Source organism: Primulina eburnea, chromosome 3 (genome assembly GCF_022965805.1).
Source record: "Primulina eburnea isolate SZY01 chromosome 3, ASM2296580v1, whole genome shotgun sequence".
NCBI lineage: Eukaryota > Viridiplantae > Streptophyta > Magnoliopsida > Lamiales > Gesneriaceae > Primulina > Primulina eburnea.
This window is the reverse complement of record NC_133103.1, coordinates 1252069-1265592: the sequence shown is the minus strand read 5'-3', so window position 1 is coordinate 1265592 and position 13524 is coordinate 1252069. Positions and strand designations below refer to the sequence as shown.

The window sequence follows — 13524 nt, the reverse complement described above, 5'->3', positions numbered from 1 at the left end:
ACTTTTCTGTCCAATGCTGTCATCATATTCTTTTGTGGTTAGCCTCAGATTTTGCTCCATAGGCGTGTTAAAAACCTTAGCACCAGCAAGTCCTGCTTCTGAGATGAGTTCTAAGGCATATTTCCTTTGGTTCAAACAAATTCCGTCCTTTGATCGAGCAACCTCAATTCCCAGAAAATACTTTAATGTTCCCAAGTCTTTTATCTTTATCTTTGAATGCAAATACTCTTTTAGGCTTGAAATTGAAGGCTCATGATTTCCAGTTATAACTATATCATCAACATAAACCAATAAAATGGTTATGAAGTTGTGTTCTTTCTTTACAAATAGGGAATGATCATGTGATGATTGATTAAAACCAGCAAGCCTCATATGTTGCGCAAATTTCATGTTCCATTGTCTCGAAGCTTGCTTGAGACCATATAATGATTTTGTTAGCCGACACACTATCTCTCCCTCACTTTGAAGTCTAGTAGAATCCCCCCTTAGACTTCGAAGACCCTCAGGCAAGGTCATGTAAATTTCCTCGTCGAGATCCCCTTGAAGAAAAGCATTTGTAACGTCCATTTGGTAAAGAGACCAATTGCAAATGGCAGCAACACTAAGCAAACAACGAACAGTGGTAATCTTAGCTACCGGTGAAAATGTGTCATGATAATCAATCCCATGGAGTTGGGTATATCCTTTCGCAACAAGCCGAGCTTTGAAACGGTCAACACGCCCATCAGCGTGATACTTAACCTTATACACCCATTTGTTGCCAATAGGAAGCTTACCAGAAGGCAGCGAAACAAGATCCCATGTGTGGTTGGCATCCAAAGCCGCTAATTCTTGAGCCATAGCCTTTTGCCAACGGGGATCAAGAACTGCCTCTTTGTAGGTGTTTGGTTCCTTGATGGTGGAGATATGAGATAGAAAGACTCTATAAGGGGAAGATATATTCGAGTAATTAACAGAATTGGTAATTGAATGGGGAGAAAATGGCAAGTGATGTGAGGAGGAACATACAAAGTCTTGAGTCCAAATGGGAGGACGAGACTCTCTGGAGGACCTGCGAGTAGGTGGTGGCATAGGAGCATCTTGGGAAATAATATGTGCTGGAATGGGAGAGGAGGAAATGGAAAGATCTTCATCAGTAGACAAAGCTGGCAAGGAAGAGAAAATGGGTGGAGGAGCAGTAGTGTGGGAAAAAGGAAAAATGGATTCATGAAACTGAACATCTCGAGAAATAAAGAATTTGTGAGTGGTAAGGTCTTGAAGTCTATAACCTTTTTGAGTAGATGAATAGCCAAGGAAAACACATGCAGTTGCCCGAGGAGCAAACTTGTCCCCACGAGGTAATACCGAGGCATAGCATAAGCAACCAAGCACCCGCAAATGAGAGTATGAAGGGGTGTGATGAAATAATGCTTCATAAGGAGAATGTTTTGCAAGGAGGGGAGTAGGGATACGGTTGATGAGATACACTGCTGTGAGAACACAGTCACCCCAATATTTGTGTGGGAGTGAAGCCTGAAGCTTCAAAGCACGAGCCACTTCCAGAATATGTCTGTGCTTTCTTTCCACAAGGCCATTCTGCTGTGGGGTGTAAGGACAAGAGGATTGGTGAATAATGCCCAATGAATTGAGAAGAGTAGTACATTCTGCCTGGAAAAACTCAGTGGCATTGTCAGTCCGAATGAACTTGACAGTGGCAGAGAATTGATTCTGAATGAGAAGCAAAAAAACTTTGAAAGTGGGAAGCACATCAAGCTTTGAGTGTAGGAGATAGACCCAAGTGGCTCTTGAAAAATCATCCACTATAGTGAGAAAATAACGCTCTCCATTATATGTGGTTGTGTTATATGGCCCCCATACATCCAGGTGAAGTAACTGGAAGATATGGCTGGACTCAAACGATCGCTTGGAAGGAAATGGCAATCGAGTGAGCTTAGATTGTGGACAGATACCACAATGAGACATATTGAATTCATGAGACAAAAAAGGAAGCATCTTCATTCGAGATATAGAAATGTGGCCAAGTCTCTTGTGCCAAAGATTTTCATTATTTTCATGGGAAACATGATTATTTACAGCGGAAAACAAAGAAGGAGACAAATGTACAGAGTTATTGATAGAACAAAAATGACGCTCCATATCTTTGGAGTAGAGACTGGAGTTGTCTAGATGATACAAGCCACTCTCCTCTTTACCAATCCCCATTATTTTCCCATTGGAGAGGTCCTGAAACACACAAAAATTGGGATAAAAGGTGACACAGCAGTGATGGTGTTTGGTAAATTTGGAAACGGATAACAGATTATGCTTGAAATCAGGAACGAACAGGACATGATCGAGGGTAATACTGTTGTTTATGTCAACTGCTCCTACATGAGTGATTTTGGTGGTATGACCATTTGGCAATTGAATGGACCCCGTGGAATCAGCATATGGCAAATAATTATGCAACAAGGTGTGATGGCCAACCATGTGATCGTTGGCCCCTGTATCAATTATCCACTTAGAAGCAGAAGAGGAGCTGTTACCTGCCATGTTAGCCGAAGCCATGCTCGAATCACCCACTGGTTGGTCCTTCTCAAGCATCTTTAGTATAGCTGCATATTGAGCTGGAGTGAAAAAATTTCCAGTCTCAGTGCCAGAAGTTGTTTCAACTTGATCCACCACGGCTTGTGGAGTTACTGATATATTTGCTCTCATCATTGGTTTTCCTTTGTCATTCCAGTCCCTATTGGTTTTCTGATTTGTCCCTCTTGTTGGACCTTTATACAGTTTGTGGCCAGGAGGATATCCAACCAATTTGAAGCAATGCTGTTTAGTATGGCCAAGCATATTGCAATGGTCACAACGAAAAATATCACGCCTCCTATCTTGTGTAGAAAAAAAACCAGAGGAGGGAACATTCGATTGAGATGGTATGGGACTTAATATGCTTCGGTGGGATTCTTCTTGAGAGACAATAGCAAATGCCTGAGCTACATTGGGAAGAGGACTCATCATCAACACTTGACTGCGAATGTGCACATAGCTATCATTCAATCCCATTAAAAACTGGAGTAATTTGTGTTGTTGGATATATTCCACATATTTCTTTGCCGCTTCACAAGAGCACGTTGGCAAGACAACTAAAGACCCGAATTCATCCCATAACTGCCTAAGCTTCGAATAATAAACCGAGATAGAGCAGTTACCTTGCACTAATTGTCCAATTTCCCTATGTAATGTAAAAATTCTGGAACCGTTCACCTTGTCGAAGCGTTCCCGTAAATCCTCCCAAACTGTGGCTGCATCAGTTGAGTACACAATGCCCCCAAATATTTCCTTCGACACACTGTTCATTAGCCAAGACAACACGATAGCATTGCATCGTTCCCACTGTAGAATAGTATTGGCTCCAGGTGCAGGTCGAGGTCGAGAGCAGCTGCCATCAATGAAGGCCAATTTGTTTTTGGCGCGTAAAGCGATGACCATCGCTCGGCTCCAGACTCCATAATTTTCAGTGCCGATGAGCTGCTCATTGATCAAATTAAGACCAGGAGTATCCGATGGATTCACATATAGAGGATCATATGTATCAATTTGATTGGTGTTCAATCCCCATGGCGAACCAGCGGCAGAAGCCATTACAAAAAAATGGAAGCAAAATCTCGGAAAAATGAGATGAAAAAAAAAACAAGCAATCGATCCTCTGCTATCGATGTGGAGAATTGAGAAGAATGAAGCTCGAGCTGATGATCTCAGAAATGAAGATCTCAGGAATCGGCAGTTGATGGCTCTGATACCATATTGAGAAATGAAGCTCACAGCTTCCCGCGAAAGAAACTCAACTTGATTATTAAGAAAATGATTCAAAAGTTCTTTACAAAGCCCCTAGCTAGTCTTATTTATACTGCCTAACAATTGGTTAAAGTTGCTATATGGTGAAATACGATTTTACATGTTGGTTTTTTTCGAATATGAATGCATGATGGATACATATCAATATGTTTTTCTAGGCTTGAAATATAAGCATTCATCCTTTAAATAATGGCGGCGGCTTAGTTGTCTTTTTGTTCTTGTAAATTTCCCCACACCATTATTGAGTACTACTCGAATTCTAATTTTTTTAACTATGAAAAACTTCATCAGTTAATAAATAAAATACACGTTTTACAAAACAAAAAACTCTAAATTTTGTGAGAAAATCTTCTGTCCGACTTCATTTATAACAAATATTATTTTTATACTAAAATTATTGTTTGTCATTTTCAAAAAATATTTACATAAAAAAATGTAAAATCACAATTAAATAAAACAATGAATTCAACTATATCCTGAATAACATTTATGACTTGTGTGAGAAATGATAACTTTATACCAAAAAAAAAATCTGATTATAAGGATCACAGACACAAAAAACGAACTTTTAAATGTTTATGTTTACACATATGAAGGATAGAAAATGTGTTTAGATTTATTTTTTTACAAAAATTGTTTTTAAATTTATACCTAAATATTTTTTCCCCAAAATTATGGCTCTGAACTTAAGACCTCTCCAATTATTGAAAACTTGGTGCCATTTGGTTATAAACTTATATAGATCCTTGGAGGGCCTTTTATGTTTTTAGAATTTAATTGCTGATATGATGGATCGAGAAATAATAGTTGAGGTTCAATAACTCGGTTCTTGAAATCTTAAAGTAAGTCATGGTACTGTATGTTTTGCCATCATATATCATGTTGATTGTACACAAGCATTTGTGTTACGGATCTATGACTATGGTCATAGACTGCAGTAACGGCTGTTTTATTTAACACACTTGCTGAATCCTGTTATAATATGATCAGTCTCTACATCAACTTCTCTTCTTGTAGCTTTATGTCTACACCTACTTTTCTTCTCGTCGCTGTAGGTTTTGGTTTCAAATCTTCTTTTTCTATTTCACAAGTTACTCCTTGTTCTAAATGTGCTTTGGCCATCGTGTTAAAATGAATCTCTTCTTGGTTACGGAAGTTGAAACTTGGTTTTTACTGGTAGGGCTGAGATTGCTGGATGTAGTAAAAGGCTTATGAGTGCCTCTCAGTAAATAATGCCCAGAAAATGCTGCTGTTTTCTTTTGATCAAGAATTATTTGAATATGTGAAGGAGGTAAAGTTCTTGGTTGACTGTTTTTTCCCCACCCAAGGTTCTTTGTAATGTAAATATATTTCAGGCAATAGAATAGCGACTTTCCATCTGTTGTTGAAGTTCTCGATCTTGCAAGGTTTATGTGCTCAGGTCCTATTTGGCTCACAAGTTTTCTACAAACAGAAAATTGGTGGAAACTAGTTTCTGTTCATAAGTTTTTTACTTCTGTCCGGAAAAGTTCCTTGTTAGGGTATTCCCATGAACATATCCTGTAGAGAAGTGATTTTCTCAACAAACCACTGCTCCAGCGTAGGTTGAATTGCTCGTATATCTCAGCCGCACTGTCAATCATTTCGATGTTGAAAATTTTCCAGGAGCATCCAGAGTGGGAGACAAAGAATGGGTTTGTGTACTTTCAAAGAACAAAGGAATCCACACCTTGCAAGGAAATTCCGTCGTTGCAGCTTATAAACCAGACTCTGGTCTCTGAGTTATGCTAGGGATACATCGGAGCGGATTGTTTGAGCGTCATCCGTTATTGTTGGTTCCATATTTCCAACATCTACTTCGGGAATAGGTACATTTTCATTATCGACTTTGGGTTGAGCAAAATTATTATATTTTATTGCAATTTTGTCACATGCTTTTTGCTGCCTCCTTGACTTGTTATTTTTATTTTTTAAAGTAGAAAAATATTAACATATGGGAATAATTATATTTTCTTGCAATTTGTCATATGCTTTTTCCCGCCTCCTTGACTTGTTACTTTTTTTGAAAGTAGAAATATATTAACATATGGGAATATCAAATTTTACGACATCCACTATTATGCATATTGGACTATGAATTCCATATAAAAAAATACTCCATTAGCAATCAAGCCACTTTTGAATTTGATAACAAACATCAATAACAATAACAGGATGTTAACTCCTCAAAAGCTCTTTCAAAACTTAAGAACAAAAACCCATAATCCGAAACCCTTTCTTCGTCGCTCATTATATTCATAGTTAACTGAAAATGTTAAATTCCATCACCTAAAATTAGTTTATATGATGAAATGCAGGATACAAAAGTGTTTGATATGTTCAAACCATGGTAGCAAACACTACATTAGTCAAATACCCTTTGGTCAAAGGAAAAGATTACGCTGTTACCCGCTTCAAATCTTCTGTTTGAGTTCGTGGTCTGCTCTTGTTAAATATATATTTATTATATAAATGAATGATATATCTGCTCAAAATATTTTTTTTAAATGTTAAAGGATATATTTATCACTCATCTATATATACGGAGCAACATAAATGTTGAATGGGATGGAAGTTCTGGAATCTAGAGAATCACCAGCTCTACCTACAGTGGACCATAACAGATTGGCCGAACCAAGCATCAGATCAGAAGCCATCTGATGCAGGTTCTGAGACTAAAATGACCAGCTCTGGTAAATTTATAACCACATAGAATCTAAAATTGGAGATTTCGCTGGTTGTTATGGGTCAGGCCACAGGGATTCAATTTGCAATAAGACAACAACAAAATTTATTGCTGAGTGCCGACTCTTCATGAATCATGACCTGAATGTGTATCATCCTGTCTGCATCTCGGATCATCTTGATCTGGGAGTTCGCCAAGTCTCTCCTGTAAGACCAAATTTGATGATTCACCGGTATAACATTGCACACAACTGATCCTTGAAACTAAGAGTAAATACGAGTGAAAAAATTACAAGAATATGAATACATTACAGTCGAACTATCACAAAAATGACCCATATTCAGAAGTGTCCTGTGAGGCAGACTTCTACAGTGAGAAGCCGAGTGCTGACAAGACAGCCAGGCCTTTGGAGCTTTCTTATACCCGTTGCTCCCACAGGTAGACAGAATATGGTATTAATTGTACGATAAATAACTGGTATACTAATAATACCTTCAGAGAGGCATTCTGAGCAAAAATTTGCTCGTAGTCACTCCTTATACGAGCCAATTCTGCCCTGAGAGAGGCATTTTCTTCGTTTAATGCTTCCGCTCGACTTGCCAATTCATCACACTCTGCCTAAAATTCATGAATGAAAGCAAGAGACATCATCAGATAAATTGGTGCCTGATGAATCAAGAACGGTATGGGGAAGTAACTATGAACCTGCTTGCGTAATCGGGATCGACGAGCAGATTCCCGGTTAGACTGCTTTCTTCTCTGTCTTTTGAGGTCCCTTTCATCCTGACTCACAAAAAGTATGCAGATGGATTTAAATCAAATGTAAAAGAACAGGAAGACAAGTTGACTCCAATAATGAAGGAAGGGAAAGGACAAGAACTCAAGAAGGGAAGGAGAACCTGCATCCAGAGCTGTGACTGGGAGTTGTCCCGCAATCCAGTATTGAGCACTCCTCCTGCAACTGGAGTAGTAAGAGTATTTCCCCCAATTGCAGGAATAGGAGATGATGATGCCGCGGCAGCCCAATAATCCATTCCAATATTTAAGTTAGTGGTTGGACCAGGAATACCACTCACATCCCCTGCTGCTGGCACTGGCACGTTGTCCATAGGGTGAGGTGTAGCCAGTCCCCCATTCTGAGAACTGTGAGCAGCATTGCCATTTTGAGAGAGTTCAGCTGTAGCATGACATCATGATAAGGATGGAAGTCATAAATTTGAAACTAGAAATAGCCAGAACAGCACCTGAATCTTGCTGGCCACCAATCTTCTCCCCGGAGTCCTGCAAAAGTAATGAAGTTCAGAAGAAGTTGGATAAGTGGGAGTGATCTCATTATTTTGGCATACAGTTACGGTGGAAAGACTACTTTGCAAGGGAGAATGCATACAGTTAATAGAACCTTTCAGAGACCACACTTCTTTGCCATGTGAAATTCATTAAATGAAACTCCATTCATAAGCTTCTGAATATAGCGGTTTATTAGGCCAGGAGAGAGTGTTGCAAGAAACCAAACATATCCCTACTGTCTGCTTAATCTTACTAGATGGGATAAATCCTTCATTAGAACCTGACAGCTAGAAAATAATGAGGACCATTGGCAAGCTTTTCCTTACATTCAGAACTCACGTAGAGCCACGACGATAAATTTAGTCATCTAATTTCCTTTCCCAAATCCAAATCAACAGATAATAATGAGTGATTTTCTCAGAGTTCTAAAAAACAACTAAAATTCGAATGAACAAATTCTAAGCATAATTTGTAGCCTCCTGTTATTTCTTTCCTGCTTTCTGGCTTTCCTTTCATAACAGTAACAGGGTAAAACAAAGAAGATGTATTACTTCTTTCACTTATAGAATTCAACTACAATATTTCCAATCATTATTCATTACCTGTGTTATTTAAAAATAAAAGATTACTCTTGTTTGATAAGATCCATATGACTCGAATATCTGATCATGAAGAATCTCAACTACATTTACCTAAGAAAATGTGTGTCCATCCCGCAACTTCTTAAGTAACGTCTATTTACATTTTACAGCATGAATTTCAGGCACGTGATTCTTAATCATATAACACAGATGTTGTAAAACATATGCATGTGCAACTTACATTTTGAGAATTAACATCACTTCCTTCACTTGAACCTTCACTTGCATTCTCGGAACTGCGAAATTTTAAAAGCGCAACAGTTTGAAAATCAAATGAAATACAGTGTTCAACAGCAGACATGTACAATGCATGAGTATTTGCAAATCAAATGAAATACAGTGTTCCACAGCAAACATGTACAATGCATGAGTATTTGCACACAACTCTGTGCTAATAAGCAAACAAAAAGAGGTAGCATGTATAAGCAAACAAAGAGATTGAATAATGAGGAAAACATGAGAAATGATGCTGATTGGTTGGTCCTTGAAGCCAAGGAGGAGAGCCAAAAAAAACTGTGTAGTATATCAACCATAAAAAAGTTGAGGAATTCACAAGAGCTCCACAAAGAAAAAAACTGTTTAATTGGACATTTAAACATTATATTAAAGTCAGTCTCCATGATCTACCCAATACTGGGAACAAGTACAAATTATTGATGAGTTTGCTTTCATACTCCACCAAATATGTAATGAAATTTACATGGAACCTTAACTAAATTTGTTTATTCATTCACCACACCTTTTAGAATGCGAACCGTTTACAGTCGCACCAGCAGTTTTTCCAGGTTCATTGTTCTTCCCTGTAATCATATTTAAACTGCCTAAACTACCCCTGGATCTTTTGATTGGCAGTTTTCCCTTTTCAAGTGACTTGCTATCCACATCCACGTTTCCAGTCGAGTTGCCCTTTAATGAACATTTGAAAATCATTCTTTGAAGAGTTCAAGACTTGCTATTTACAAGTGTGAACAAATGTAGGTAGGCCATAATAACTTACAGTGCCTTCAGCAAAACCATTTGGAGAAGGCATAGCAAAAGGACTGAATGGATATGATCCCTGAACAGGTTCAAATACAAGGGCAGGATTCAGGCAATTATGGAGAGGAATAGAATCTTAGCAATGCAATTGAAGAAAATTACGAGACTACCGGAGCCATAGTTGGGTGCCCATACGGGTACATCGCAGCATATGGATGAGGCGGAGTTCCATAGGGTGGAATGAATTGCTGCATATTGCAGAAGAGATGAACGTCAAGCAAAATCTACTGAACTACACAAAAAATGGAACAAAAATATGGAAAACAAACGTAACTAGAAGTTTTATTCAAGTTCAGATTCTAATAGCATCAGAGCTTTTCAATCATTTAGGCTCAGTAAAAAAAAATTAAAAGAAAAATACAGATTATTAGGAAGATTTAGTTGAGGAAGGGTTGTCAGTTCAGTGACGAATGTACACATCATGACCGGGATGAACTTGCTTAGGCTTGATATATTAGTGTTCTACAAGTACATCATTGAAATTATCTGATTAAACTTGAATGTTCTTTCAGCTGCAAACATGGGTCTTCATTCTCTCCTTTGCAACCTTATCCTGGTTCATACATGCTCTGAAATCATTTTCTCACTTTTTTTCCCCTCTAAATTCAGTGGATCTACTTCGAAATATCTTTCTCAGACAACTTATACCATCTCTAAATCATCATTTACTTGTATTCAACCATCCGTCAATGCCAAAACCATTTCTCAGAAGTTGATAATTAGGAAGAGAAAATTCTTCGAGATCATGATATGGATTTACCCTACCTATGACAATAAGGTTTCAATTTCTCCAAAATATCACAAGCTGTTCAGGCCACAAGCGCTCCAGTCTATTACGAGAACCATAAAAGGTCCTTCGTAGGCCTAAACTAGCTGGAATTTTAAGAAATCATGGTAAAATTTCATGATGAGATGTCACCATAAACCGAGTCGTGCTTCCGACAACTTAAGATTTTCCTTTAACCAAAATCTTTTACAAAATGCTACGTAGAAATCCCATTAGAATAAAGCAGTGTCGAGGTATTTTAAACTTCACAGAAATCAAACTTAAGTTGTTGGAAAAATTAGATTTTGTTATCTTTTGTATTTGTTAAGTAAAAGTGACCTCATTTTCATCACTAGAAAAATGTGGTCCATTTCTTGCTAGCTTATTAATCCTGGCAATACCATAATACCTACTTAACTAGATTATGCTCAAACCAAATAAAGCAAGAAATCTAAGACCTGGACACCCCACATGTAAGGGTGCGGCTGTGGACTTGATGTCAAGAATCCGTGTGGAGGCATCGGGGAATATGCCTGCATAACCAACTCTTGCGCTATAACTACCATTATCAGTGTCAATGAGGGAAAACATATGTATCTTGGAAAAAATTGTAACCTGGAAGCCAGACCAATCTGCAGCAAGCATGCCAGAGCCAGCCGAACTGTGATCCTAGAAACTCAAAAAAAGGAAAAAAAGTCAATGTCTATTTTCGATAATCAAGAAAAGTATAAAATTGATTAAATCAAGAGCCCAAAACAAGAATACCAACCTGTAAATGAGTCTTTGGCTCCTTTGCTTCCTTCCCCTTCTTGGAGGAGTTGTCCACCTCACCATTCCCCATGTTTAAGCCTGTCCAATTCCTCCTATATCACCATATTCATCCATTTTTCACACAATTAAACCATTAGTTATCCTTGCTCGAATATTAACACAAATTATTTGATACAAGATAAAGTTAAAAAGCTGGAAGCGAAACTCTTTACATAACATGCTAGCGTGTATTCCAGAAAGGAATAATGCAGTCGGAAATCACGTATAACTCTAGCACTGGCAAAAGCTTATCTCTACCGTCCACATGATTAACACTAAATCCTCAAGTGAAATAAATATCATGCATTTAAATCCTCACTTTATAAACCCAAATCATAAAATCAACACAACAAACTCACGCATGCAGAGACGTATGAAAATTGTTCACGACAAATAATATTATCCACAGTTTAAAAATAGGCAACTCAAACACTCATCAAATGAATCAACAAACTAAGAAAACCGAAATAATTTTCATTAACAAAGATTACCGCTACAAATGAAACACAGCTCCACAAATCTGAATAATCGTGTTAGCTCAGGTACGCAAAAGCTCAAATTCCTGTCTTGCTTCAACTGTAATTCGAACAACTTCGAATTTAAACAAAGAATAGATTTTTGCAAGATAATGGGGAGATTAAAATTGAATTGCGAGAAATTCCAAAAAAGAAGGGAAATTGTTGGAAATTAGTGCTTCGTTCGTGAGATCGTCCACATGGTTGCGTCGGTTTCTGAAGATTTACAGTGAGGATGCCGACGCGGTCTCCACCGTGGATTTCGTTGATTGAATAATGTAATCGCGGACTGTATTAACGGCTGCGATTGGGTTGCGTGTTATGTTGCCTGCTCAATTTTACGGGCCGGGGCATCTTGTTGGACCCGTACAAAACGAAGCTATGCAACATAATTTGTAGTTTGGATTTTGTACACTCATTATTATTTATTATTACTAATATAAAAATATATTAACTCAAACAAGATAATATAAAAGGAGTTATTTTTACATTCTATATGAATATATTTGACATATATTTTATTATAAAGTAGAATATAAATAAAACAAAATGAAATAGAAATATCAACTCCCAATATAAAATATATCAATCAACCTGTAAAATATATGAAATGGAAATATCTATTTTAGTTAACCTACAACAATCATCTCAGCAGCCAAAACAAATACATACATCCCTCCACCGTTTTTCTAAAGTAATTCATTTTCAATAGCTCCCGAGGCATGCCCACCTGTAAATTGTTTTCTTCAAATTTCATGGATTTTGAAGAACTTCTTGTACTAAGACTTGATTACTCTTACATTCCGTAAAGGTTGGAAATTGCTTCGAGGATTTTGCGAGCCGCTGGTTGGATTTTTGACGATATATAATTTAATGATATTGAAATATAGATATAAGTATTCATAATAACAATAAATAATACGACACACAACTGATGTATAGTTAAAGCATTAAATAAAAGCACAAATTTAGTGGTGAACATACCACAAGACAAGTTTGTTGATGGCTTTAATTTGATGATACATATGAATTATTTTTAGTAATTTAGAATATGATAAACATTGAGGTAAGTGAATTATATATATCATCAAAGATAAACATTGAGGTAAGTGAATTATATTTTCTCGTGTTAAAAGAAAATAATGAAAAGAAAGATGGAAAATAAAAAAAACAAAGATGGAAAAGAAAAAAAACTTTCATAATGCAGTACCATGATCTATTTCTGATTTCCCCTTCATTTTACGTTGTATATATATATATATATATATATAAATACACGTTCCGAGGAACCACCTCTCATATCCGGGATAATATCTATTTTCGTCCTTTTCGTTAACCGCTTTTCCCATTTCAGTCCCACATGATTTTTGACTGCGTAAATAATCCTTCATGTTTTCAAAATATTCCCGAATTGGTCCCTACCGTCATCCCAAAGTTAAGGTTAACGTTGACTTGACATTAGCGATGGTTTAATATAAACCGTCGCTAATTAGCGACGGGTTTTCAAAACTTCGTTGCTAATTAGCGACGGTTTAATATTTTCATAAAATAAAAAAAATTAATTTTAAGAGAGAAAAATTAGAGTAGGTTTAATAGACAGTTTGCGACGGATTTTACTAGAACCGTCGCTAATAGTGACGGTAAAATTATTAACATTGAAGAATAGACAATTCAGCGACGGTTTTTAATAAACCGTCGCTAATTAGCGACAGGTTTTAAAAACTTCGTCGTTAATTAGGACGGTTTAATATTTTCATAAAATAAAAAAATTAATTTTAATAATTTTAAAAAAAAACTTAGAATCGGACTCTGCTAACAATATTAATGATCTTAACTAACACTTAAAAATTTACAAAAAATTAAAGCGAAAAAGTTTACCCTAACTCGAAACTAAAATCGTGTAAGAGAAAAAAAATTTAAGTGTTGTTA

General features: G+C 36.9%; 1 protein-coding gene and 1 long non-coding RNA gene across 4 annotated transcripts; one reads left to right on the top strand and one right to left on the bottom strand.

Moving 5' to 3' along the window:
* Positions 1-4361: 4361 nt before the first annotated feature.
* Positions 4362-6583, top strand: LOC140825129 (uncharacterized). Its single transcript, XR_012116581.1, has 2 exons — positions 4362-5681; positions 6171-6583. It is a non-coding gene; the product is annotated as an uncharacterized lncRNA (long non-coding RNA).
* LOC140825128 (bZIP transcription factor 16-like) lies at positions 6434-11902 on the bottom strand. Of its 3 annotated transcripts, none has more exons than XM_073186695.1 (13): positions 11563-11902; positions 11040-11133; positions 10886-10939; positions 10729-10803; positions 9615-9692; positions 9464-9523; positions 9206-9372; positions 8648-8702; positions 7783-7819; positions 7438-7715; positions 7244-7321; positions 7031-7156; positions 6434-6742 (listed from the first exon to the last, which is right to left on the bottom strand). In XM_073186695.1, exons 2-13 carry the CDS (start codon positions 11109-11111, stop codon positions 6665-6667), a joined length of 1158 nt encoding a protein of 385 aa, XP_073042796.1. In that variant the 5' UTR covers positions 11112-11133; positions 11563-11902; the 3' UTR covers positions 6434-6664. The 3 variants fall into 3 exon arrangements, with proteins under 3 accessions (XP_073042796.1, XP_073042794.1, XP_073042795.1); XM_073186693.1 differs by having other exon boundaries at positions 11572-11901; XM_073186694.1 differs by lacking the exon at positions 11563-11902 and having other exon boundaries at positions 11040-11556.
* Between the last annotated feature and the right edge of the window lie 1622 nt (positions 11903-13524).